Source organism: Plectropomus leopardus, chromosome 7 (assembly GCF_008729295.1).
Source record: "Plectropomus leopardus isolate mb chromosome 7, YSFRI_Pleo_2.0, whole genome shotgun sequence".
NCBI lineage: Eukaryota > Metazoa > Chordata > Actinopteri > Perciformes > Serranidae > Plectropomus > Plectropomus leopardus.
Genome location: NC_056469.1, coordinates 33,026,643 through 33,050,035, shown reverse-complemented (window position 1 = coordinate 33,050,035; position 23,393 = coordinate 33,026,643). Strand labels below are relative to the sequence as shown.

The following is a 23,393-nucleotide window of genomic DNA, read 5'->3' as shown; positions in this document are numbered from 1 at the left end:
CATACAAGGTTCCCACAGTCATGGAAAACCTGAAAAAGTCATGGGATTTCACGATACACATTTTCTATCTCTGGAAAAGTGATGGAGTAAGTAAAAATCATTGAAAGTTTTGGAAATTGCGTTGAATTATTAGCCCTTTGAAACCTGAGCAAATAGTTATCAAAATGGGAAAAGGATAACTCAAAAATTTCCCCCCAAAAATGTAAAAACTTCAGGAAAATGAACTGAAAATAATCTCAAAAAGGAAACGACCTAAAATTTAAAAAGATGATTCTGTAACAACATCTTAAATATACATATGTATAAATAACAAGGATAGTGACAAATGTAGTTTTTAAAAATAATTTTCTAAATCTACCAATATCTTGCAAGTTGTGGGACATTTCTTTCCTGTTTTCCTGATGTTTGTTTAAAAGAAATCTGAACAACTTGCTCAGTCCTCAAAATACTTTTTGAAGGCGTCTGAATGTAGAAGAAGAAAATTAATGTTGATCCAGGTCCAAAGGGTAAAAAAATCATTGAAAGTGTTGGAAAATTCATGGATTTTTGTTGTATGCAATAAAAAAAATTATCATGGGTCCTTGAAAAGTCATGGAAAAGATTTCAGTTTTGACATGTTTTGTTTCTCTCAGGAGTTCCCAGGGTTCTCCAGTCCAGGTTCAGTCTTCCTCTGGCGTTGGTGTGCGTTCCTTCATCTCCAGCCAAAACCACCAAATTTAAGATCACTGTGGACACCAATCAGCCGCCTGTCGACCTCCACGCCATCTTCCCAGGTAACACACACACACTCACACACACATCCATCTAAACACTGAAGGCTCCTACATACTGTGCGATATTTGTAATCTTCTGAGTTTAGTGCAGCCACACTGTGTGACATGGATCTAGTAAATTCGGGTATGACATCAAGTTTGATGTATGCAGACTGTACCATGACATCACCTACTGAATCGCAGGCTACGACGTACGTCCATCGACGTCAGTGCGTATGAAGAAAACGTCCATGTTCCCTGCTGTAGTTAAAAAAGTCTGAAGAAGAGGAGGAGAATGTTGATGCAGGAAAAGAGGACAACTTTCGATTAGCACCTAATAGCATTGAGCAGTGTGGCACCGACCATTGCGTCATTTCGTGCTGCATTTTTGTTGGTTGTTTAGTAGACATAAATCAAACAGTGGTCACACACTAAGGGGGGTTTCCATGACAGATTTGTGCAAAACTAAAGCAATATTTTTGAAATGTTGATAAAACACAACGCATTAAATCGTTGAGACTTGGGTTGATACACACCGCCACCTGTGATCCAGTGTTGCTGCTGATGCTTCTCAGCTTGTTGATGAAGGTGGATCTGCAGGTTTCAGGTGATTGGAGATTAACTGGATCACCTTAAAATCTCTGATTTCAGTATGCGACAGTTTTTGTGAGTAGAAGAAGTTTTTGCAAAAGCAACATTTAAAGAAAAAAAACTGTCAAGGAAGAGCAAACGTTGAAGCAGCGTTTTGATGCAGAAAGTTTAAAGCCGAGCATAAACAGTGTGATTTTGAGCCGTCCCAGGTGAAAGATGACCACTGTGAAAGAGACGTGGAGATATCTTTGGTCATGAAGCGTCCAGCGGAGTGCGGACACAAAGCGAAATGACTCGAGCAGGAACAGAAAGCTCGAGAATGAGAGAAATGTGTAGCTGTACATGTGTATACATTTATATGAGTAATCAGCTGGTATGTATCTGTGTTTGTGTGGTTGTGTATTTATATGACTTTGTTTATGTGTGTTTATTTATTTGTGATTCTCTGTGTGTGTGTGTGTGTGTGTGTGTGAGAGAGAGAGCCCTCTCTGCTCTCTCTCTTATCTGTGGCTACAATCGGCTACAATCAGCAGCTCTGACGTCTAAACACACTCAGAGGGATTTGTGTCAGCTCCCGCCTTCTCACATTGTGTGTCTTTGTGAACAGTGTGACTGTATCTCGTTCACCTTTGTTGGCGTCTAGCATCACGATAGGCCGTCCTATCTGTCTCATCATGCCGCTGTCTGTCTTTCTGTCTCTGCAGAGTTTTCAGCGAAATCAGAAGATAAGGATGGGAACAGTTTGGCTTTCCAGTTCCTGTCAGGAGCCAAAGTTACCGTGCAGGCCTCCAAGACCTCCCGTGAGTCTGAAAACACCGTCACACACTCAACAGGATTATCTGAACGCTGGTTTACTTCCATCAAAACTGGTTCACATGTCACTGTGGGACTTATCTATCAATGACACACTAATGCTTCAAAGCTTTAAATGTTTTATCTCTTGTGTCTTTCCGATTGTATCTTCATTTGCACTTAATGACTTTCTGAGAATTTTGTTGCTTCTTTGACACATTTCAGAACCCAAACCTGCCTTGATTTCTCTCTGTTACTTTAATGGTCCTGTTCAAAATGAGTTTAAAGTGGTCCAAGTGCAAATAAGACATGTCCAACTCCACCAGGTTAATAAGGATGTCACAATACTAGAATTTGTAACTCGATGCCGTTACTCAGAATAATACTCAATACCATTTTTGATACCACGGGGAAAGAATGACAAAAATACAAGAGGCATAAAAATATATTTTTTATGAAGATAAGAACAATGCAAACAATGACACAATGGGAACAATATTTGTTGCCTCAGGTAGAGAAAAAAACAGCAACCATACTGTAAGATATCAATTATAACAGTATTTTTTAGGTTGTTTGAGGTAGTGCTAAAAAAAATAAAAAAGCACGGTTAAATACTTTTTTGCAACCGTTTAATCCTAATGATTTCTTTTATTTTTTCTTTATTTCTCAAGTCAAATCAAAACTCATGTAACTCATTACTGTACTCAGCCCCTGTGTAAGTGTGTGTGTGTCTGTGTGTCAGAGCGTTACCGTATCCAGAGCGACCACTTTGAGGACACGTGGCTGGTGGTGAAGGAGCTGGTTCACAGATTCGACAAGCATTTCTCCAAACTGGGAGTCAAAGACTTCAAGAAAAGCTTCAGCGGACCGCTCCCGCTGCAGGAGTACTTCCTGTCTGTAGACCACCACTTCCAGGTAAACACCAGGCCTCAGGCCTCAGCTGACCTCTGCAGTGACCTTACAGTGATATGAATTTTTAGAGTCAGGCTGTGTGAGATTCTTAAGTATAGTCTGTTTATTACATACAGTAGCTGGTGGTCGACATACTCATACATAAATAACACAGAGGTTGATATCAAAACGTATTTTAGCCACTTTCAAAAAGGCCTACCTAAAAAAAATCAATATTAGTGTAAGAGAACACTATATTTAGAGTGTTTTCACTGCTTTACCTTGCCGTCACACAGCCTCCTCCTTTGGCACTACATTTCTCATCTACCGCTGATCAGCTGTTTGGGTCAGAAAGTGCTGTTACATGATCCGACTAAAACGAAAACTTCACATTGACAAAGCAATTCAAAGTGCATTACAGAGCATAAAATATAAAAACATAATAAAAGATACAGGTTTATAATAAAAGAGTAAAGAGATAAGACAAAAAGGTGACATGAATAACTAAATGATTTAAAAAATTGTAAAATTAAAGTCACCATTAAAAATAGCAAAAGTGCAGACAGTGTCCACTTAGACTGATTCTGTAGAGTTTTTTTTAAAGTGGCTAAAACACATTTTTAAAATCAACCCCTGTGTACGGCAGAGTAATGCTGATCTGTGGGGTGCGCGTCCCGTCTGTTTCTGCAAACCGGGAGCACACTGACCGCCAGCTACCGTCTGTGATACACTGACTACACAGGAGTATCTCATACAGCCCCACATCGAAAATCCACAACAATCCTTTTAACAAGACTTTCCAAATTAATGATGCCGTGTGTGTGTGTGTGTGTGTGTGTGTGTCTGTGTCTGTGTCTGTGTGTGTGTGTGTGTGTCTGTGTGTGTCTGTGTCTGTGTCTGTGTCTGTGTGTTAGCTGCGCGTCAGTGCTCAGCAGTACCAGGATCTGCTGTCGGAGCGGGCCATCCAGTTCAGAGCCATCCAGCGCCGCCTGCTGACCCGATTCAAAGACAAAACCCCAGCACCGCTGCAGAACCTGGACACCCTGCTGGATGCCACCTACAGCCAGGTCAGACAAACACACACACACGCACACACACACACACACACACAGAGACACCTGTGCTGAGAGACTGGGGTGGTCACCTTGGTAATGAAGGAGAGACCTGGAGGAGTCGATTGCAGGGAACAGCTTGAGTGATGTGACCCAGAGTAGTCGTAAAAAGTTTCTGTGGAAAGGAGCCAGCTGAGGTGGTTCAGCGTCTGATTATTACGTCTCTGAGAGGAGGCATGAGGGCAGAATTGGAACATGCAGGAGGTTCGATATCCCATCTGGCCTGATACATGGTTCCCACTGTCATGGAAAACTTGTCACAATCTAGTTTTACAGGCATGCAACAGTCATGGAATTAGTAAAAACTATTGAAAAATTTTGGAAATGTCATGGATTTTTTTTGTGTGAAATTAAATTAGTTGTTCGAATAATCTTCCTCAATAACAGACGTGTCTTGTTATAACAATGTTTTTCACATTTTAATACAATATTTTCAAAATATTATGTCATACAAACTGTTATAATGCGATCCATTATCATGCTTTAACATGACTGGTTTCACATTACGAGATAAATAGCATCTTGCTATAACAAGAAAAGTTTGTTGTCAAAACATAAGTTTGTATGATAAATAAAGTGATAATATCTTGTTAAAATGTATAAAATACCTTGTTGTGATCAGAAACTTTTCAAGTTACACCTAAGGGACACCTAAGGGACCCCCAAGGGATGGTGGAGGACATTTCATGTTGAGGACAAAGTCCAGGTCCAGACGCCCTCACTGCGTCTGCTGACACTGCGACTTAAATATGTATTTACATTTTAATTTGTCTGACTGTTGGAGGTAAATTTGACCTCAGAGAGTCTCACTCTCCCACTCTCTAATGCTGCCTTTCATTAACTCACACAAACACACACACACACACACACACACACACACACACACACACACACACACGCATGCAAACACACATAAGCACAGCGATGACGTGTTAGTGTAGATTTACAGTGTGAGAGTTGTATTCTGCTGATTTATGGACTTCCTCTCTTTTGGTGATTAGCTGTGAGCTCACACCCAGTCGGACACACACACACACACACACACACACACCCACACACTAGTTTAAACAGACACAACCTGTTACAAACACATTTGTAAGTGCACACCCATGTGTCGACTCTCTCCCTCTCGCTGTGTGACATATACTACGTGTATGTGTCTGCAGTGTGTGTGTGTGTGTGCGTGTGCTGTTGCAGTTGAGGTCAGTGTAAAAAAAAAAAACTGATTTTGAGACAAAGCAGCCGTTTAGCTTTTGTTTCGCCTTTTGTTAAAGTTTGACATGTGGGAGGGTGGAGCTGCATTCAGTGTGTGTGTGTGTGTGTGTGTGTGTGTGTGTGTGTGCGTGTGTGTGTGTGTGTGTGTGTGTTCATAAATGAGAGAGAGGTAAAGTGATGGTTCCTTGCCCCTGCTGTTTACTCTAGAGGCCAACTTGGCGGTCATCGGCTGCACCGTCCATTAGCTTCACGTTAGCGTGGCGACGCGGTGTGACATCATCTCGTCATTAGCTGTTGAAGCTGTCGGTGCGTCACCGTTTGGTGCTCTGTGATCAGAGCCTCTCTCTCCCTGTGTGCAGCTCTAACAATACATTAACTTTTGGTAACTTTGTGTGTTCAGTGAGAGGAAATTAATGAGCTTGTTGAAGTTCTTAATGTCATTAAATCCAAATAAACTTGAGGCCGGCTACAAGCTATCAGCGAGCCTCAAACGTTAACGTCCTCACTCTGTTTAATGTCTGCCGCCGTAACCATTTAATCAGCACCACTTACTGCAATCAGACTTAATCTGCAGTGTTGTTTTAGGCACGCCAGACTGTTGCAGTAACAACGGATTGAGACGGTGGCGTCGCTGCGTTGAAGGGCAGACAGAAAACAAATGTATATATAAATATCTGAAGGCTTTAATGTCACTGGCATTCATAACAAGAGTTAGAATTAAAAGTCTGGTCAACTGCTCATTTATTACCAATTTCAAAATCTGTTCTGCAGCAGCTAGATGATGATGAGTTGATGATAGTAGCAGTACACATTGTACTGGTAGTATTGATGATGATGACAATATTGATGACAGAGAGACAGTAGCAGTACATATTCTACTTGTGAGCTATATTGCAGCATCAGCCTTTATGGTGCAGATCACAGATTAATGTCAACCGTTTTCTGTTTTGTGTGTTTTTACACTTGCTGCAAAACAAATTGCCCTCTGTGACAAATAATCAATTGAATTTGTATTTATTTCATTAATGCCATTTTAATTCCTCTTTATTTTACTTGTGATTATTGAAATCACAAGTACCCCCACCAAATTAGTTTTTCTATATCTGCATTTCGGATATCAGCAACTTGCAATATCATGCATCCCTAGTTTGGAGGCTTGAGAGCAGCGTGCAGTAGATAAATGCAATTTTTGAGACCCTGATGGACAATGAGTGATAGCCATCGTAGCTGAAGTATTTTGGTAAAAGTCACTGTCTTCATTTGTTCTTACCACCAGCAAACTTTTTGTCTCCTGCCCCTCGATGTGCAGTTTGAATTACCTGTCAAAATGTCGCTGTCTTCCTCTGTCTTCACTCTGATATCCAGCTCTGATATCACGACTCGGCCTCCTCCAGCTAATGCTTCCTGCTGTCACTCCTGTCCATCACCCGCTCTCTTTCTCTTTTTCTCTCCGTCTCTCTCTCTCCGTCTTCCTCTCTTCCCGCCATCCTGCGGCTCGTATGCGGGAAGTTTCTGACACACTATACACTCTGTAATGTATACACACCCGCCATAATGGAGGCTATCGACGGCTGGTCGGAAGAGTGATGAATGCGTCAAATTAATAATTCATGTCAGTATTAGGAGTCATGCTGCTGAGGCCGCGGCCAGCTCAGCAGTTTGCCTTCTATAACCCCACCGATCTCCTGAGGACACATCGCGTCCTTGTTTTTAATCGACGGCTGACTGCAGAACAAGATAAAAACATGTGTGGTCAGATACTGAACTGGGGACTTTAATCTTGAAAGTGTGCTGGTGTTTTGATCTTCTGTGCTGTTGGGGGAAGATGTGTGTGAGGCATACAAGTGCATGGCGGTAATTCTAGTTTTAGTTTTATTTTTCATTTTCTTTTTAAATATCTCTCAGGTCAAGCCTTTCTGTTCTCTTTTTTTCTAACTTGCTTGCTTTTCTTTTGACACAGAGTTGGTAAATAAAACATTTGACAAATAAACCTTTTAGCTTCCCATTTTTGCAGGTTATTGGTTTAAAACCTTGCTCAGAGGCACTTCAGTTGTTCCTTCTCTTCTCTAACTGTAACCTTTTTGTCTGAGTATTATCAGGCTTTTAAAATGATGAGTTCCTGGTCAGAAACCTTCACCAGGTGAAACCTCGGAGGACTCTTTCCAAAGTTTTAGTGTGTGTTTACCTCACGAAGCGGCGGCTCCATGCCAGCAATCACACTGTTGTCAGAATGCTAAAGGAATGTGTGGCCAATCAGGAATGCCGGTGAACCAGGCACCTCTTTCATTTTGGCCTGGAGGAATGTCTGCTGGGTAAATTTTCTGCATCAATCTTATGCGATGATGGGGGGGGGGGGTTTCCCCCTCGTTAGCGGTGTGTGTCTCCACATGCAGCGGCCGGCCATTGCCGACGAGCCGTCAGAGATAAGAGGAACGAGCTCCCTGTGAGAATACTCTGCGGTCGGCTGTGCATTTATGCAGCGGAGGATAATATTTCCATTGTTCATGCTGCCTTTATGAGCCTATATTTTATTCATGAATTCCTGAGAGCTCGCGTCTGACTTTCTGTGTGTGTACGTGTAAGCGCAGGAAACTTTTTCATCTGCCGGCCACAGTGGCTGGATTCCAAAATACACCCGATGTTTGATGGTTTGACTGGCCGAATGTGATTGATGAGTTTTCAGACCCGAGTGAGAGCACTGAATGATTGTTTGTTACGAGTAGGGAAGACAAAGCAGCTCCGGACAGAATTCAGCACTTTGTTTGGTCTTCATTGGTAATTTTCAGCTCTGCTACCTGAGTCAGGGTTTGTGCGGGCATGAAAAACCTGGAAAAGTCATAAAATTTGCAATTTCCAGGCCTGGAAAGGCTTTGGAAATCTAAAAAATTATAATATTGCCCAATTTAAGGGAAAGTAAGGCCCAAATTATTTAAAGAAAACATTGGTTGTTAAATACAGCCATTTAAAGCTGTATGCCTCTGCAAGCCACAAAGAACAAACTATTTTCCTCCCCAGTGCTTAAAAAAATATTTGACATGCCTCCCCCTTTTTGCACCAACCCCTCCCCTCTCTTAAATAATGAACAGTCCCTAAGTTATAATTGACTATTCAGTTCTAATCCTTTTCTAAATCCATTATTTTCAAATAATATAATTTTTTTTTCAATAATTTATATTTTAAAAAGCTATTACACACTAATGAAAAAGAACTGAAGAGGAGTATCGATGGTGGTTTCAGAGAATGCCTGGTCTTAAAAATCTGCTTAAAAATCATGGAAAATTTTAGGAAACGTATCTGTAAAAAAATGTGTTTAAACCTTGTGAGTATTTCTGTGTCCCGTCCTGGTCTGAGGTGTGTTTCTCCTCCTCCCCTCTCCCCGTCACTCCTTAAAAAGCCATCCGTCATCGTGGCCCCTGTGTTTTACACTCTCCCCTCTAACTGGTGTTTGATTAATCTGTGGCAGCCAGAGGTTAGCCCGGCGCTGCTGCTCCGCCGCTAACCAACTCACCGTCAAACTGGAGGGGAAACCCAGGACTGTCACTCAAAGAAATAAAAACTAAAAGCCCTAAAAGGAGTTTGGGAAATGGATGAAGAGGGGCCAAAGGGGGCAGAACAAAGGGAGCGAAGCTTTTCACTTCCCATAAATATTTTCCCCGCCGCCGTTTCCTCTGGAGGTGAAACGTCCGTCGTTTGTTAGTATTAGCATTAGCGCTGGGCTAGCCAGCGCTGAGGTGGCGCGGGGGGGGCTTGGGAGCCGGGCCGAGCCGAGCTGTGCCTCCCTGTAATTATGAGTTCAAACGCTGGAAGAGGGCGGCGCGCTGACTGACGGGGTGACTGACAGGCCGTCCAGGGGCCTCGTGGGGCCCCTAATGGAGGCTTCTGGTGGACAGCAGCTTGATTTATCTGGCCCCAAATGGAGCTCTAAACATGGCCAAACACAGATCCCACTGTGGAGCGCAGGACCACCGCCATTAACAGACGAGCCTCTCTCTCTCTCTCTCTCTGTGTGTGTGTGTGTGTGTGTGTGTGCGCGCCTAAGAGTAGATGAGGAAGTGTGCATTTCAAGTATATATATGTGTGTTCGTGTGTTTGTGTTTCATTTGGCCATTTGCGTGTTTTCACACTCATGACTGTGTGTTTATTAATGTGTGTAATCATATTTCGGATGGCATGTGTGTGTGTATGCATGTCGACTCGTGTCTGGCGTGTACTGTACAGTGTGTTTCGGTATGTGTGTAAGTGCATTTTTGCAGATTATGTCTGCTGTTTTTTTTTGTTTTGTTTTCTTGTTTGCATGTGCACTCGAGGTCTTTGGGGTCCAAACATTTGGAACAAATCTAAAACAGACTAATGAAGGAGCGACTCAAACCTGATAGGCTGACATTTTCAGCAAAAGAGAGCGGTCGATTAGACCTGACGATAATTGGACTTGTTCAGAAACGCGGTACGAGAGAACAACACTGACAGCAGAACGATTCTCCACCAATAAATGAGCAGCCGTGGTTGAAAAGAGCAAAACATGTAACAACACTTTTTTTTTTGTAAAATTCTTTTGAAAAGTTGTCTTTAGACAAAGTTAATCACTGAGGTATCAAAGAAGTTCGGTTTATTTTTTCAAATAGAAAACAGAGAAATATTTTCACTTTCCTGATAGTAAGTAATTAAAAAAGTTATGATCTTAATTTTGGACACTCAAATCATATCGTCATCTGTATTGACACTTTTGATCTGCAACGTTTACAGATGCAGGATCTGAGACGTGTGTGGCCCTGTGTCCATGTGTCTGTGCATCCAGTCACCTCCTGCTGTGTTTGCACATTAACAAGTGTGTGTTCATGTAGAAAGTGTGTGTGTGTGTGTGTGTGTGTGTGTGTGTGTGTGTGTGTGTGTGTGTGTGTGTGTGTGTGTGTGTGTGTGTGGTGTGAATGGCAGGCTCTTAGGTGCCCTGTGTGTTTGTGTATCAGATTAAAGGACCGACAGGAGCCGAGAAACTTCCTCTCTCTCTCTCTCTAGTCGTGTTCTGACCTCCCTCGGGAGATGTTTCACCCCAGGTACACACACATTTACACCCATCACTGGTCTCTCTCCCCTTCACACATACATACACACACAAGCACACTGGGACCCCTCTGGAGGCTGAATGGAGCTCAGAGGGGGGACGCTGGTCTGGTTTGTTTTCCCTCAGACACTCTGTTTATGTGACTGTCTGTCTTATCACTGAATGGCCGTCTTTCATTCAGCTGACTGACACTCAACGTCCTCTGTGTGTGTGAATGCGTGTGTGTGTGCGCGTGTGCGCGTGCGTGCGTGTGTGTGTGATGGGGGTGGATTTTGTCTTTTCATCTCCTGATGAGGAGCCACAGCAAAAGTCTACCTGTTTGAGACCCTCAGAGCTGCAGAAAAATGTTTGCTGTAGTAATTCTGGTGCCGACAGTCTCAAGTGGTACGACTAGTTTCTTTAAAAAGTCTGCACGTCAAGTTTTCCACCATTTAAATCACTGTTTGCATGCACAAGATAGTCCGTTTTTTGCCCTTATTCTGGAAAAAGACAATTTTCCTAAGCTGTCAAGTCTAATGAAAATGAATATTCCACTAACAAACTCCAGTATACATGCAACTGCACATACTCCTATTAACGAGCACTAACATGTCTATATATATATACATCTTTTATTTAACCGTCTAAAAAGACTCATTGAGATACAAACTTTTTTTTAAGAGCGACCTGGTCAAGAGGGCAGCATAAAACATAGTTACAACAATAAATACAAGCAGAAAAATACCAATGTAGCACATTACAAAGAGCGAGCACAACCTCCACCCCCAGCACTCACACTGACCAGGAGTGCTATTTTCTCGATCTTTCAAAAGTGACTTAAATTTCCCAATAGAAATCAGCTCAGACATTTTCAGGTCCTTATGTAATACCCTTTTCCCACCCAAATTAGTGTGTGTACGCTGGTTTTTCAAACATGGGTAAACCTGCTAAATTTGACCGATTTTCTCCATTCCCACTGCCACTGAACTTGCAGCTGGAGAGCGAGTCGACTTTTCTGTCATCTGTCCGTGTGTGTGTGTGTGTGTGTGTGCGCGTTGGTTGTTTTGTAGGTGTGTCCGTGCAATGTCACGGACAGGCAGGAAAACAGCTTAACAGCAGACAGCTGCAGGATCAGAGGTCTATGAAAAGTTTTTCTCTTTATTTATCTCTTACTTATTAAGTCTCTCTTTCAAACTCAGTGCAGATGTATTTGAATCTGTGTTTTAGCTGCTTAGGAGGAGATGGACATTAAATAGAGACAGCGCATCATTGCATCTCGCCGGTTAAAGACCTGAAATTACTGCGTTCACCTGTGTGTTGTGTTCCCATCAATGCCGATCGGAGCCGGATGCGATAAAAACATGTTTCTACCGCAGAGTCATTTGGTGTGAATGTCGATTGTACGCATTCACATTGCATTAAAACACCAGACGTTAGCGGGCGATAGTGATTCCAAGAGGAGGAGGAGGCAACAGATTCAAAAGCTTTTTTTGCCAACTTCTGTTTGAACCCTGAGGACCAACATCAAGGGAATATTGTGTGAGCGCAGGCCATATTTATTTTGGTTTTTACATATGAATCTACGGAGATAAGAGAGAACCAGCCCAAATAGACTCATAAAAATATAGAAACCAAAACCAATGCGAGAGCAGCAGCGTACAGTGTACAGTGATGCACGCGGTTTCAACAGCCAGTGCTTCAAGGTAAAAGAAAATGATAAACATTATCCAAATTCTTGAGGCACTTATCAGGTGCATTCATTAAGAGAAAGAAGGTAAAAAAGTTGCCGAAATCAAGTAGACAAAGTTAATGTCATGTCATCTTCTTTGCATCAAAACAGGACTTTTTCATAGTTTCCTACCTGTGGTGGATTTGTTGGACTCCCTTTATCCTTCATTTACCTTCTGGAGAATCTTGGAGTTGTGATATTTGTGTGAATCCAAAAACCTACTCTTAAGAATACCAGCAAATCCTGCATTTCTTAATGCTTAATTTGGAAAATGCCCTAATTCCAAATATTTAAACAGAATACTCTGTTTATATAAGCCACTTAGAATTCAGAATATTGTCATATTTGGAATAATAGGGGAATATTGGTGTGCACGTAAGCATAGCCACTGTCTCTTTGCTCAATCATTTAACCGTCTTAGGTCAGAAGAACAGTCTGAAAATCAGATAAATTTCATGTATTTTGCACATTTTTCTTTGAATCTCTGTCTCCGCTTTTCATCTCTTTGTGATGAGCAAGCAGAAATCAGCTGGTATTTAAAGCCTTATTTCATTATTTGGGATTTAAACTGGCCCTCCATTCAGTTCCAGGTAGCATTAGGTCATTAAAAAGTCTGTTTATAGTTAAAATGTTTCAGATTTAGCTCCGTTAAACCTTGTGATGCCAGCGTTCTGTGATAGCGCTATGGTCGTCTGCCCAAAGCGAATCAGCCCCGCCCTGAACACCAGACGGGTCCGGGCCGAGTCTGGCTCTGATTTCTCTGCGTTCCCTCAGGCTCGATCAGGTCAAATTTCATTTTATTTATCTTCCCCAGATTTTAATCAGGTTCGGGCTCATTAAATGTTGCGGCAGTTGCGGGCGGGATAACACAAAATCAATCGGTTCCAGTCGGATCAGGCCAGATTTTTTGGACCCGACATGAGCCGTAGTATGAAAATCGTGTAAAAACAATCACAGACGGAGAAGGAGAGGAGCGAGGATGAAGCATGTGAACTGTTCTTTATCAGACAGACATAGATGACCTGCCAGAGGATTTCCTCATAGATGTGGTGGAGCTGGAGGAGACTTTATTATTAACATATGGATGTGGTCGGAGCAGGAGGGGGGAGAGACAGTCGAGGAGGCGATCAGAGGGTGAAATTCAGAGAAAGATAGAAGAGATAGACACATGAAAGTGAAACAAAGGCAAGACAGACACAGAAATACAAAGGATTTTTGGATATACCAAATATAACGACATGTGGAAACACAGAAAGATGAGGAGATGAAGTGAACAGAAATATGGGAGTGACAGATGGAAATACAAAGAGATTAAGAAGCAGAAACAAATACAAAAATAGAAGGCAAGTGCAACAAATTTGGGACAAAATATGACAGGTGATGGGGAAACAATATGTATCTCTGGTCTTCTGGGTAGTTGAGTATGACTGAGACTGTTGCAGAAACAAAGATCTGTCTTTGTGTCAGAAAAAAGAACTGTTGGGATCCAAAAATATCAACACAGAAAAAGAGATGATTGTGAAGCAAAAAGAGATGATTAAAGAGATTCACAGAGGTGAAAAAGATGGAAATGATCGTTTTCAGACACTAAAAACGTGTAGATAATAATAGTAATAATTATTATAAACGTTATTTAAAGAGCACTTTTCATACACGGCTCGCAGCTCAAAGCACTCCACAGTAAAGAAGCAACACAAAAGCAAGATAAGATAAAGATAAAAAAGTTATTCTTTTATTTATTTTAGTTCTTCTTTTAATTTATTCTTTTATTCTGTCTCGATTTTGTTCAATTCTATTATTAGTACTATTATTTCTGTGTTTACTGCTAATATTCTTTGGATTGTATTACTCTTATACTCTCATTGGTATTGGTTGTTATATGATTGTTATTTTTGTTTTTTTTCTTGTTTTATTCTACTTTAAATTTAGTCTGGCCTTAGTTTGGCATTATTGTTTGGCTCTCACTTTGTGAACTCTGTTTTAAAGGTGCTTTATGAATAAAGTTATTATTATTGTTATTATTATAACAATTATTATATTAAAGACAGCCTTGTTTTATTATAAAAAAATACAGTAAAACTTGTAAATGAAGGTACAAAGTACAGAGGAATAGGAAAAATGAGACTTGATAGGAAAAATGAGACTTGATATAAAATGATAATAAGAAGAATGATACTAATTAAAACGAGACTAAATAAAAAGGTTTACAGCTGTCGTTTAAAAATGTTCACCAATAAAGCAATAGAGTGATAAAAAAAAGTAATTTGGAAAGAAAGTTCTGACTGAGGCAGATGGAGAGAGTCGTAAACGGTTCCCTCCTCCTTCCTGTCCTCTGATCCCGCAGCTGAAAGAATCAAAGAACAAATCTGACTTTTATCGTCTGTTTTATTTCCGATCGATCTGCTTTCATCTGTCTGCTGTCTGCTCTGCAAACGGCAGAGCGATCCGAGCTCGCCATTAGGGGACAGACGAAAAGACGCGGGAGACAGAGAAGGGAGAGAGTTTAAAAAAAGAATACTGTATATGAAATATTAATTAAGTATTTAAAGAGATGATTGTGAAGCAAACAGAGATATTAAAAGAGAAGAGATTCACAGAGGTGAACAAGATGGAAATGTTTTCAGATAAACACTAAAACAAGAGTAATAATACTAAACTTTATTTATAGAGCACTTTTCATACATGGGACACAGCTCACAATAAAGAAGCAACACAAAAGCAAAAAGTAGAACAAGATTAGATATAATTACTTGAATAATTACTATTACATTATAAATAATTACTTGATCCAAAGGGGAGGACAGAGACTAAGCGGAAAAAAAGAATAATGTATCTGAAGTAAGAATTAAGTGTTTAAAGGAAGATCAGAGAAAGGAAATGATGTGATGTAAAGAAGCACTCTAGGAAATAAAAAAAAGAGGGACAAACCAAAAAAAGTTAGGTTTCAGACACGGTGCACAATAGCACCCGTCGCAGTGGTATGATACGCAGACAGGTATCGGTTTAAAACGCTGCTTTACAACGTGACATAAGGAGCAAGGAAGCTCCTATGGATAAACATCACTTTTTCTACATCGAGCCAAGTGCTTCTGTTGCACAACAAAGCAAACGTAACCACAAGGTGTTTTTCCGACGTTGCAAGGATTATTTTCACAGTGTTATCAAATGAACACAGATTTTTTTGAAAACACAAAGGAAAGACGTTTTTTGTAAGGCCATTCTGGTCTAAATGTGGCCGCAGTGAAATGCATGCTCTTCAAAAAGTCACAGAAAATTTTAGAAATGTTGTGGATGAAAATGTGTGGGAACCTTGTTAAAAGAACAAAGGTACAGTATGAATTTAACGCAAATAAAAATTTCTTAGAGACCCCAGCAGTCCTCTGAGGTGGACATCGGTCTTCCCACTGAGCTCCACTCATCAATTTTCCTGCCAAAATATCCAAACTGGAGTTTTTAGGAGTGAATTTATAAAGAAAAAGTTTCCCACCGTGTTCACCACATCATTTCTCTTTGTGTCCTGTTGCTGGGCACCAAGCAGAGATTTAATAAATCATCCATGTTGGAAAGCTGTCACGCTGAGAGGAGATTAGAGGAGCAGAGATTATAGACTGGAGCCTTTTTTTTCCTGCAGCTTTAATTAAACAGTCTGATAGTTCAGTGCCAACAGCCCAGGCCTGATTTTACACCCCTGACCTGTGAAACTTGTGAAAGCTGTGAAAGCTGCGGCTGCACCGTCATCAGTACAACAGATGAGACCCGTCTTCAGTCTGCCGGGTGTCAAAGGTCAGCTCTGATCCTCCCCGTGTTTTTTTTTTTTTTTTTTCTTTACTGTAACATACAAAACCGCAGCAGGGTGCTGTTTGCATTCTGCTCTGGTCGTGGGAAGCTTTTGTTTGGCCGTAGAGTAAATGAAATCAGCTCACAGGACGAGATGTGTGGAGTTCCGTGCTGTCGGCCGTGTCGACCACAGAGTGTAAACTCGTTTCGATGACGTTATGAGTCCAAAGACCACAGTGGAGTGATGACTGAAGACGTGTATTCGCTGCTTTCTGGTCTGTAGTGGTAGTTACTGGAGTGAAAAAAATATGGGGAGTTCATGCATTAAAGTATGCATCACAGAAAACTAAGGTTATAGTGATAATTCAATCCAGTAATGCCAAATAAAAGTTCAAATAAAGAAAAAAAATTGACGGCAAAATGTAATACGCATTATGATATGCTGCTATGGTGATGTGTCAAAAACAATGGAACAGATGTATTGAATAAAATTATTTTGTCTGTTATTTTAGGTAATCATTGTAGCAATTTACAGGAAACTTTCTCTTCATATTCTATTGCAAACTTAAAATTCCCAGCTGCAGTGGTGGATGAAAGCCGTTAAAGGCATACTTACTTAACTTAATGTGTTATCATTGTCCCCTAGCTTTTCTGAAATTATTTTCTAGATCTACGAAACATTTCTTATCTTATCAAACCCCCCCCTCCAGGCTAATAAAGGCTTTAAATGCCTACAAATTCCTAAAGAACACATGAAAATATGAATGTCAAAAATAATGTAAAATAGAAAGTAACCTTTACACAAGGCTGAAGTTTAAAGAGTTAATGTAAAGTAGACAGTGAAGGTAAAGCTGGTGTGAGATAAACAGGCAGAGTGACGGGGACTGTAAACAAGAAAAGTCGGTGTGACGTTGCAAATAATTTAAAGTAAAACTAAGTTTGCTGAAACCAACAAACATGAATAAGCATTAAGAAAAGATAAAGGAATAAAGGAAAAGTTGGCACAGACATGAAAGGAGTGTCAAGTTGATTATTAGCCAAGTTCAAACCACTAAAACAAACTTTTGTCAGGCCGATTGTATTGTATCGTGTTTAATGTCTGATCTCAGGTCAGCTCAGACTAACCAGTCTTTGTTTAAAGCAGCGGGACTCTGTCTGCAGGTCTGTAGAGGATACACCCCAAATAATACGATTACACACCAGCCTGCAGCACACACACACACACATACTGTGCCCACATGCGTCTGATTTTTGATGGATAAATTCCTGTTCGTTAAGGAAATGCCATCTGAACAATGATCCCTGTGTGTGCGTGTCATTCCATTATTTAATTAGCTGTAAATATGTCTGTGTGCGCAGCGCGTCATGTGGTCTGCATGTATGGAAACCATATGCACAATGGGACAAGCTGGCAGCCTGTGGGACTATAATACAGTGGAACAATATATACAGATCTGCAGTCAGAGCTGGAGCTAATGGATTTTGGGCACCGACTGGAAAACGTTTGTGTGCGTGTGTTTATGTCTCTGATAGAGTCAGAGCTGCACACACAAGAAGTTCATGCTTTTAACTGTTTGTGATGAGAAAATGGTTCCTGCTTTCTGTTATTATCAGTGCTGACACATTTCAGGGTTCGTATAGTCATGAAAAACCTGGAAGAGTGATGGAATTTGCAAATAGCATTTTTTAGGCCTGGTAAAGTTTTGGAAAACTAAATATACTTTGAAAGTTTTGGAAAAGGCATGGAGTTTTGTTTCACAAATCTGTGTAATAACTCATGATGTGTTCAAGGACTGTCGTAAACCTGCAGAAATAATTCCTGTTTTGATAAATGGTGTCATTTTTGATGACTTTTAAAGAGAAAAAAATCTCCAAAATGTTTTCTCAAAAATATATATATATTTTTTTTAAATCACTAAAAACTTTTATTTAAAAAAAATCAATATAATTTCTATTTACAATAAAAAAATACAATAAAAAGAGCATTTTTTTTCTTTAAAAATCACCAAAAAATAAAAGAAAAATCTTCCAAACCTGCAGGCATGTTTTCTTTACAAACCAGAGGTGAAATAAATAAAAAATATAGCAATTTAAAATGTTTATTTAAAGTGCCCCTCCCCTGAGCCAAAATAACAAACATAACATTCTTTTTGACGTACCTCCTGTCGGCTGTGGTCTTTGCGGTGTGTTATGTGCAGCTCTTTGGTCGAAACACAGGCGACATGAGGCGAAGCATCAGTTGGCTTCGTTGCTGCTACTTTTCTGATGTCAGTTTGGTTGTTTGGGCCTTAAGAGGCGAAATGTCACCTTTTGCCTTCTATTCTGCCTCTATTTCCAATGTTGAAGTTCAACAGCATTTTGGGTCAGAAACCTTTCAAATCACACAGCAGGCTAAAGTGTGTCTAAAGTCACTTAATGTTAATTAGCTACAGATACGCCAGTGATTTTTCTCTTTTGTTCGCTGAAAGTGACGGTCAGCACCACTTTCACTGAGGAAACGCTTCCTGCAAAAGACAGAAAGAAAAGAGATGAAAGGTTTGATATCAGATATGTCAGCGTGACAGTTGAACAAAACTGGAATTTATTTTTTTTTTAAAAATCAGGAACAAGTAATTAAATGAAATTTAACCGTCTATCTTCGCCTAACCCTTCGCTTTGGTTGACAGGGGTGTAATTTAAAGACAAGATGAGGTTTGTGAAATTTAGTCACGCTGTTTTCTGTGTTTTCTCTGCAGCCGGTAAAAAGTCAAAACATGAGATTAGAATCAGCGGCTCCTGAACTGATGATCTGAATCACTGATGGTTTCTATTTTGTTTATGTAAAGACAGATATTTTAATTTGTGTGTGTGTGTGTGTGTGTGTGTGTGTGTGTGTGTGTGTGTGTACATAACTGATCACCTCCATCACTTCACTTTCTCCAAAATCAACAAGTCTGTCTCTGCACGCGCGTTTTTTTTTGCGTCCGCCTCACAAACAATGGCTGATTTATAAGATTACACATATTTACTCTGTAATCAGTGTGTGTGTATATGTGTGTGTGTGTGTGTGTGTGTGTGTGTGTGTGTGTGTGTGTGTGTGTGTGCGTGCGTGCATGCATGTATGTGCGTGTTGGAGAAAGAGTTCGCCGGCCCTGCGACGCCAGGCCGGGTATTTATCTTGTTGCAGTGAATTCCCAGAGTTCTCCTTTTTTTTTTTCCCTCCTTCACTTACTTTCTTTCTCTCTCTCTCTCTCCTCTCCTCCGTCCTTCAAAGGCGACCATTGAGAGAAAAGCAAACAGGAATGGCAGGGGCAACACACACATGCACGTACACGCACACACATGCACACACTCACTGCTGCCAAGGGTGTGTTTGTGGGTATTTAGTTTGGTTTTTGGAGTTTGTGTGTGTGTGTGTGTACCTGATTATGAAAGTGCATGTTGTGTGTGCATGCATGTGTATGTTTAAGTAAGAGTGTGTGGAAATCACATCACAAAGCCGCCAGTGTGTTTGATCGGATTAGTGATCTGAGCGAAGACCGACTGAGTGTCGACCTCTGTTATCTGCGTGTGTGTGTGTGTGTGTTAGCATCATAACAGGGTTAGCATCACAACAGCATTAGCATCGACATCTTCTACTTCACGTTAGCATTGTTAGCTTTTGATTAGCTTTGGGCTGCTGCAGTTGTAAGGATGGAATTTGGCTCGGCGTGCCAAAACTCCTTAACTCCAAATTAGTGTCGTTTTCACTGGGACCACAACCAAAACCATCACCTCAGACCTGGCTCTGTGTGTGTGTGTGTGTGTGTGTGTGTGTGTGTGTGTGTGTGTGTGTGTGTGTGTGTGTGTGTGTGTGTGTGTGTGTGTGTGTGTGTGTGTGTGTGTGTGTGTGTGTAGTCTCAGATCTCTCTGGTCTGGACTGCATCAAGTGTGTGGTTCACTGTTGGACCATGGGGACGCTGAGTGTGTACAGCTTGTGTGTACAGCTTGTGTGTACAGCTTGTGTGTACAGCTTGTGTGTACAGCTTGTGTGTACAGGTTGTGTATACAGGTTGTGTGTAGGTGTGCAAGGGAATATGTAAGTGTGTGTTTCAGTCTGTGTGTGTGTATGTGTGCACTGTTTTGGGAAAAACTTCGCTTTTTCTGTCCATTTCAGCCGTGTCTTTTAATTCAGAATAAAAAGTCATTGGAAGTCTTTGCAGCAGCAAATGCATTATGCAGAGTTCCCACAGTTATGGAAAAACTGAAAGAGTCATGGAATTTCACAATTACATTTTCCAGGCCTGGAACAGTCATAGAATTAGTAAAAAAAAAATATATATATAAATATTGAAAGTTTTGGAAAAGTATAATAACCTTCTACGTTATGTAACTTTATGGCAAATGTAATTTCTGTAGCTGACAGCATAACGTAGCTTTAATATGCAGCAATGTGTGCCAACATTAACCATCATAGCGTAAATTATGTTCAAATAGAGTTTGAAACTGATACGTTTGGAAAATGCTGGGTAAGTGGGTCGAGAAAAAAACATTATTATGGGTCATTATAAATGTCATGGAAAAGTTTTGAAATTTTGTCCATGAAAATGAATTGTAACCCTGATTATGGGACATCTATGTATAATAAGTAGAATTGTGTTGCAAGCATTTCGTTTTCATTGATTATTAGAAACTTATTTTGATCATTGAAACATGGTCCAAGAACAATAAAGTGTTCTATTAAATTCCTCTGATATCACAAAGTTTCAATGATGAAACTTTAACTTTGTTTTTTTATTTCATTTGTGTCAGAATATTTGTGAGAACTAGAACGTGATCTGCATGCTGACACCTTTGATGTAAATTTGACTAATTCATAACGTCACAGAAAGTCAACGGTGGAAGATAACAAAAGAAAACAGAAGCAAAAGGAGACTCAGTGGAGGAAAAGAAAAGAGAGAAACAGGTGGAAAGAGAGAAAGACACTTGTCTCACTGAGACTCTGCAGCTGGACAGTCAGAGTGTGTCTCTGTGTGTGGAGCTAATTTGTAGTCAGGATCTCTCTGCGTTTTGTCTGCCAAGATTAGACAGCCTTGTTTTGGTCTCTGACCGCAAGCAAACAATGCACGGTTTACACACACACACGCAGGCACACACACACACACACACACACACGCACGTACACACGCACACACACACAATGTCAGCACACAACCCCACTTTGTCGCTGTGATTCACTTCACTGTCAGTGCTGCTCCTCATGTAAAAGTTATGTTGCAGAGTTTATCACATATTGTTGATATTAGTGGCATCCAGATATGGCATCAAACACTCTAATGCCATGGTTTAAAACGTTTATTAATGCCGACTAAATCATGTTTCTCATGTCTTTTTTGACATTTTATCTCAGTTACTCACACCATGACTCATACAGAGCCTGAGAACATCTTTACAGAAATCTGTAACAGATGTTTTTCTCTTCATTATAAGGGCACTATGCAGGTAAATATGTTGTTTTAATAGGCTGGGAATAGAATAATTTAATAAACAAAATCCTTGTTTTTGTGGCTTCCTCTCTGATAATTGGCTTTTCAAACAGTTCTGCATTTTTCCAGATTACACAGACTAACAGCAGCCAATCAGCAGCTGCGTCATCATGACCAGAAATCATCTTTTTTGTTCTTATTGTACCGAACCGCGAGCTACGGCTGGTTTTACAGGAAATCTCCAGTCCTGATGTTACTTATTCTGCTCATAATTTCTCTCAGTATTGTTTCATCGAACAGAAGCAAACATCAACACACTGATGACAAACTAAGGCCACAACTCCAGAGACACCTTCTGCTTAAACTCTGTTAATCTATGTTTTAACCCTTTGAAAGTTGAGCAAATTGGTTTGATTTCTTACAAAAATATGTGAAGAAGGCAATGATAAGACATAGCCCAAAAATTAGCCAAAAAAAGAAAAAGAAAGAAAGAAAATGACTCAAAAAATGTGCTGAAAATGAGAAAAAAAACAAAAAAAAAAAAACCCATTAAAATTCTTAACATCTGAATACCCCCCTTTTAAAAAATGTAATAATTTTCAGGTATTTTTCTTGTCATCTTCGTCTAATTTATTGCAATTTGTGGCTAATTTCTTGTAATACAAATACCTGAAAAAGCGTAAAAAAAAAACACAACAGCGACCCAACAGTGCTGAAAAAAGGAATGCAAAGTAAAAATTAAAAAAAAAAAAGAAAATGACCTTAAAGGTGCTGAAACTGAAAAAATGTCGCTTTAGGCATCTTGTAAAAGGCATCTGAATGCAGCACAAAAAAACTGATCCAGGTGTTAAAGGGTTAAAGTATAAATTAATCACTCTAGTTCAGTGTTTATTATCATGAGACTGCACAGATCTTGTGTTTGATGCAGTCAGAATGCTGGTCAGTTTTGGAGACCTGCTCCACTGTAAACATGTAGCCAGCTGCAGACACATCAGAAGTAGCTGTGAGTTTTCGGATTAATCGGCCGTTCAGCGTCTTGATCAGAATAATGATCCTCAAGGCTCTTGTTGTCTTGTCTTGTTGTGCGTCACATTGAATTTAAAGTCAAACATAAAGAAAATGAGACAGAAGAGTCTGAATGAAAAAGATCCTGCCGGACACACAGCTGGACTCACATCTGGCTCTGTGTGTGTGTGTGTGTGTGTGTGTGTGTGTGTGTGTGTGTGTGTGTGCGTGTGTGCGTGTGCGTGCGCGTGCGTGATACTTTTCTTATGTTCATCTTTACAAATGTGCACGTGCATCAACATGTGCACACACTGTGTGTATTGATGCAAACAACCTGCTGTGTGTGTGTGTGTTTGTTTGTGTTCTGTGTGTGTGTGCACATGTGCAGCCTGGGAGGTTAGTGTGAACTGTTAATGACAGGCCATGTTTTGTGTGTGTGTGTGTGTGTGTGTGTGTGTGTGTGTGTGTGTGTGTGTGTGTGTGTGTGTGTGTGTGTGTGTGTGTGTGTGTGTGTGTGTGTGTGTGTGTAATGAGTAGAGAGAAAGGCCCTGTGTGATTATAGGCCTTCTCTTAGGACCAGAGAGACTAAATATGGCTTCAGACTAAACACTGTCCCCCCACACACACACACATACGCTCACACACCCCCCACACACACACACTCACACATGCTCACACACCACACCACAGACCACATACACATTGGCAACATACAGCATATATGAAGAGAAAAAAGTCTGAAAATAACTTGTAGATATTTTTATGATCAGACAGGAGTTATCTTCACAGTGCGTCTCTGTTCTCTCACTGTGTGCATAAATAAATCTGACCAACAGATTATCAGTTCCTAAAGTCCTATAGTGAGCTGTATCATCAGATTTCTTTATGTAATTTTAACCCTAAATAATGGATATTAAGTGTTTTAGTCTTGTCTACTGTGTCCATTTGAATACAGAAAGAAAGGTACATAGCGAAACTTTTTGTCATTGTAGTTTAAATATTTAGATAATTTTAACCTTGCACATATTTGTATTTTGCGGATAACAC

The 23,393-nt window shown here is 40.3% G+C and overlaps 1 protein-coding gene across 1 annotated transcript in view; it reads left to right on the top strand.

The window, feature by feature from the left end:
- bbs9 (Bardet-Biedl syndrome 9) overlaps positions 1–23,393 on the top strand; it is a 178,965-nt gene that overhangs the window by 62,023 nt on the left and 93,549 nt on the right. The window contains 4 exon segments of the mRNA XM_042489984.1: positions 633–773; positions 2,048–2,143; positions 2,878–3,050; positions 3,941–4,093. Of these exon segments, the coding sequence (XP_042345918.1) occupies positions 633–773; positions 2,048–2,143; positions 2,878–3,050; positions 3,941–4,093 (563 nt within the window).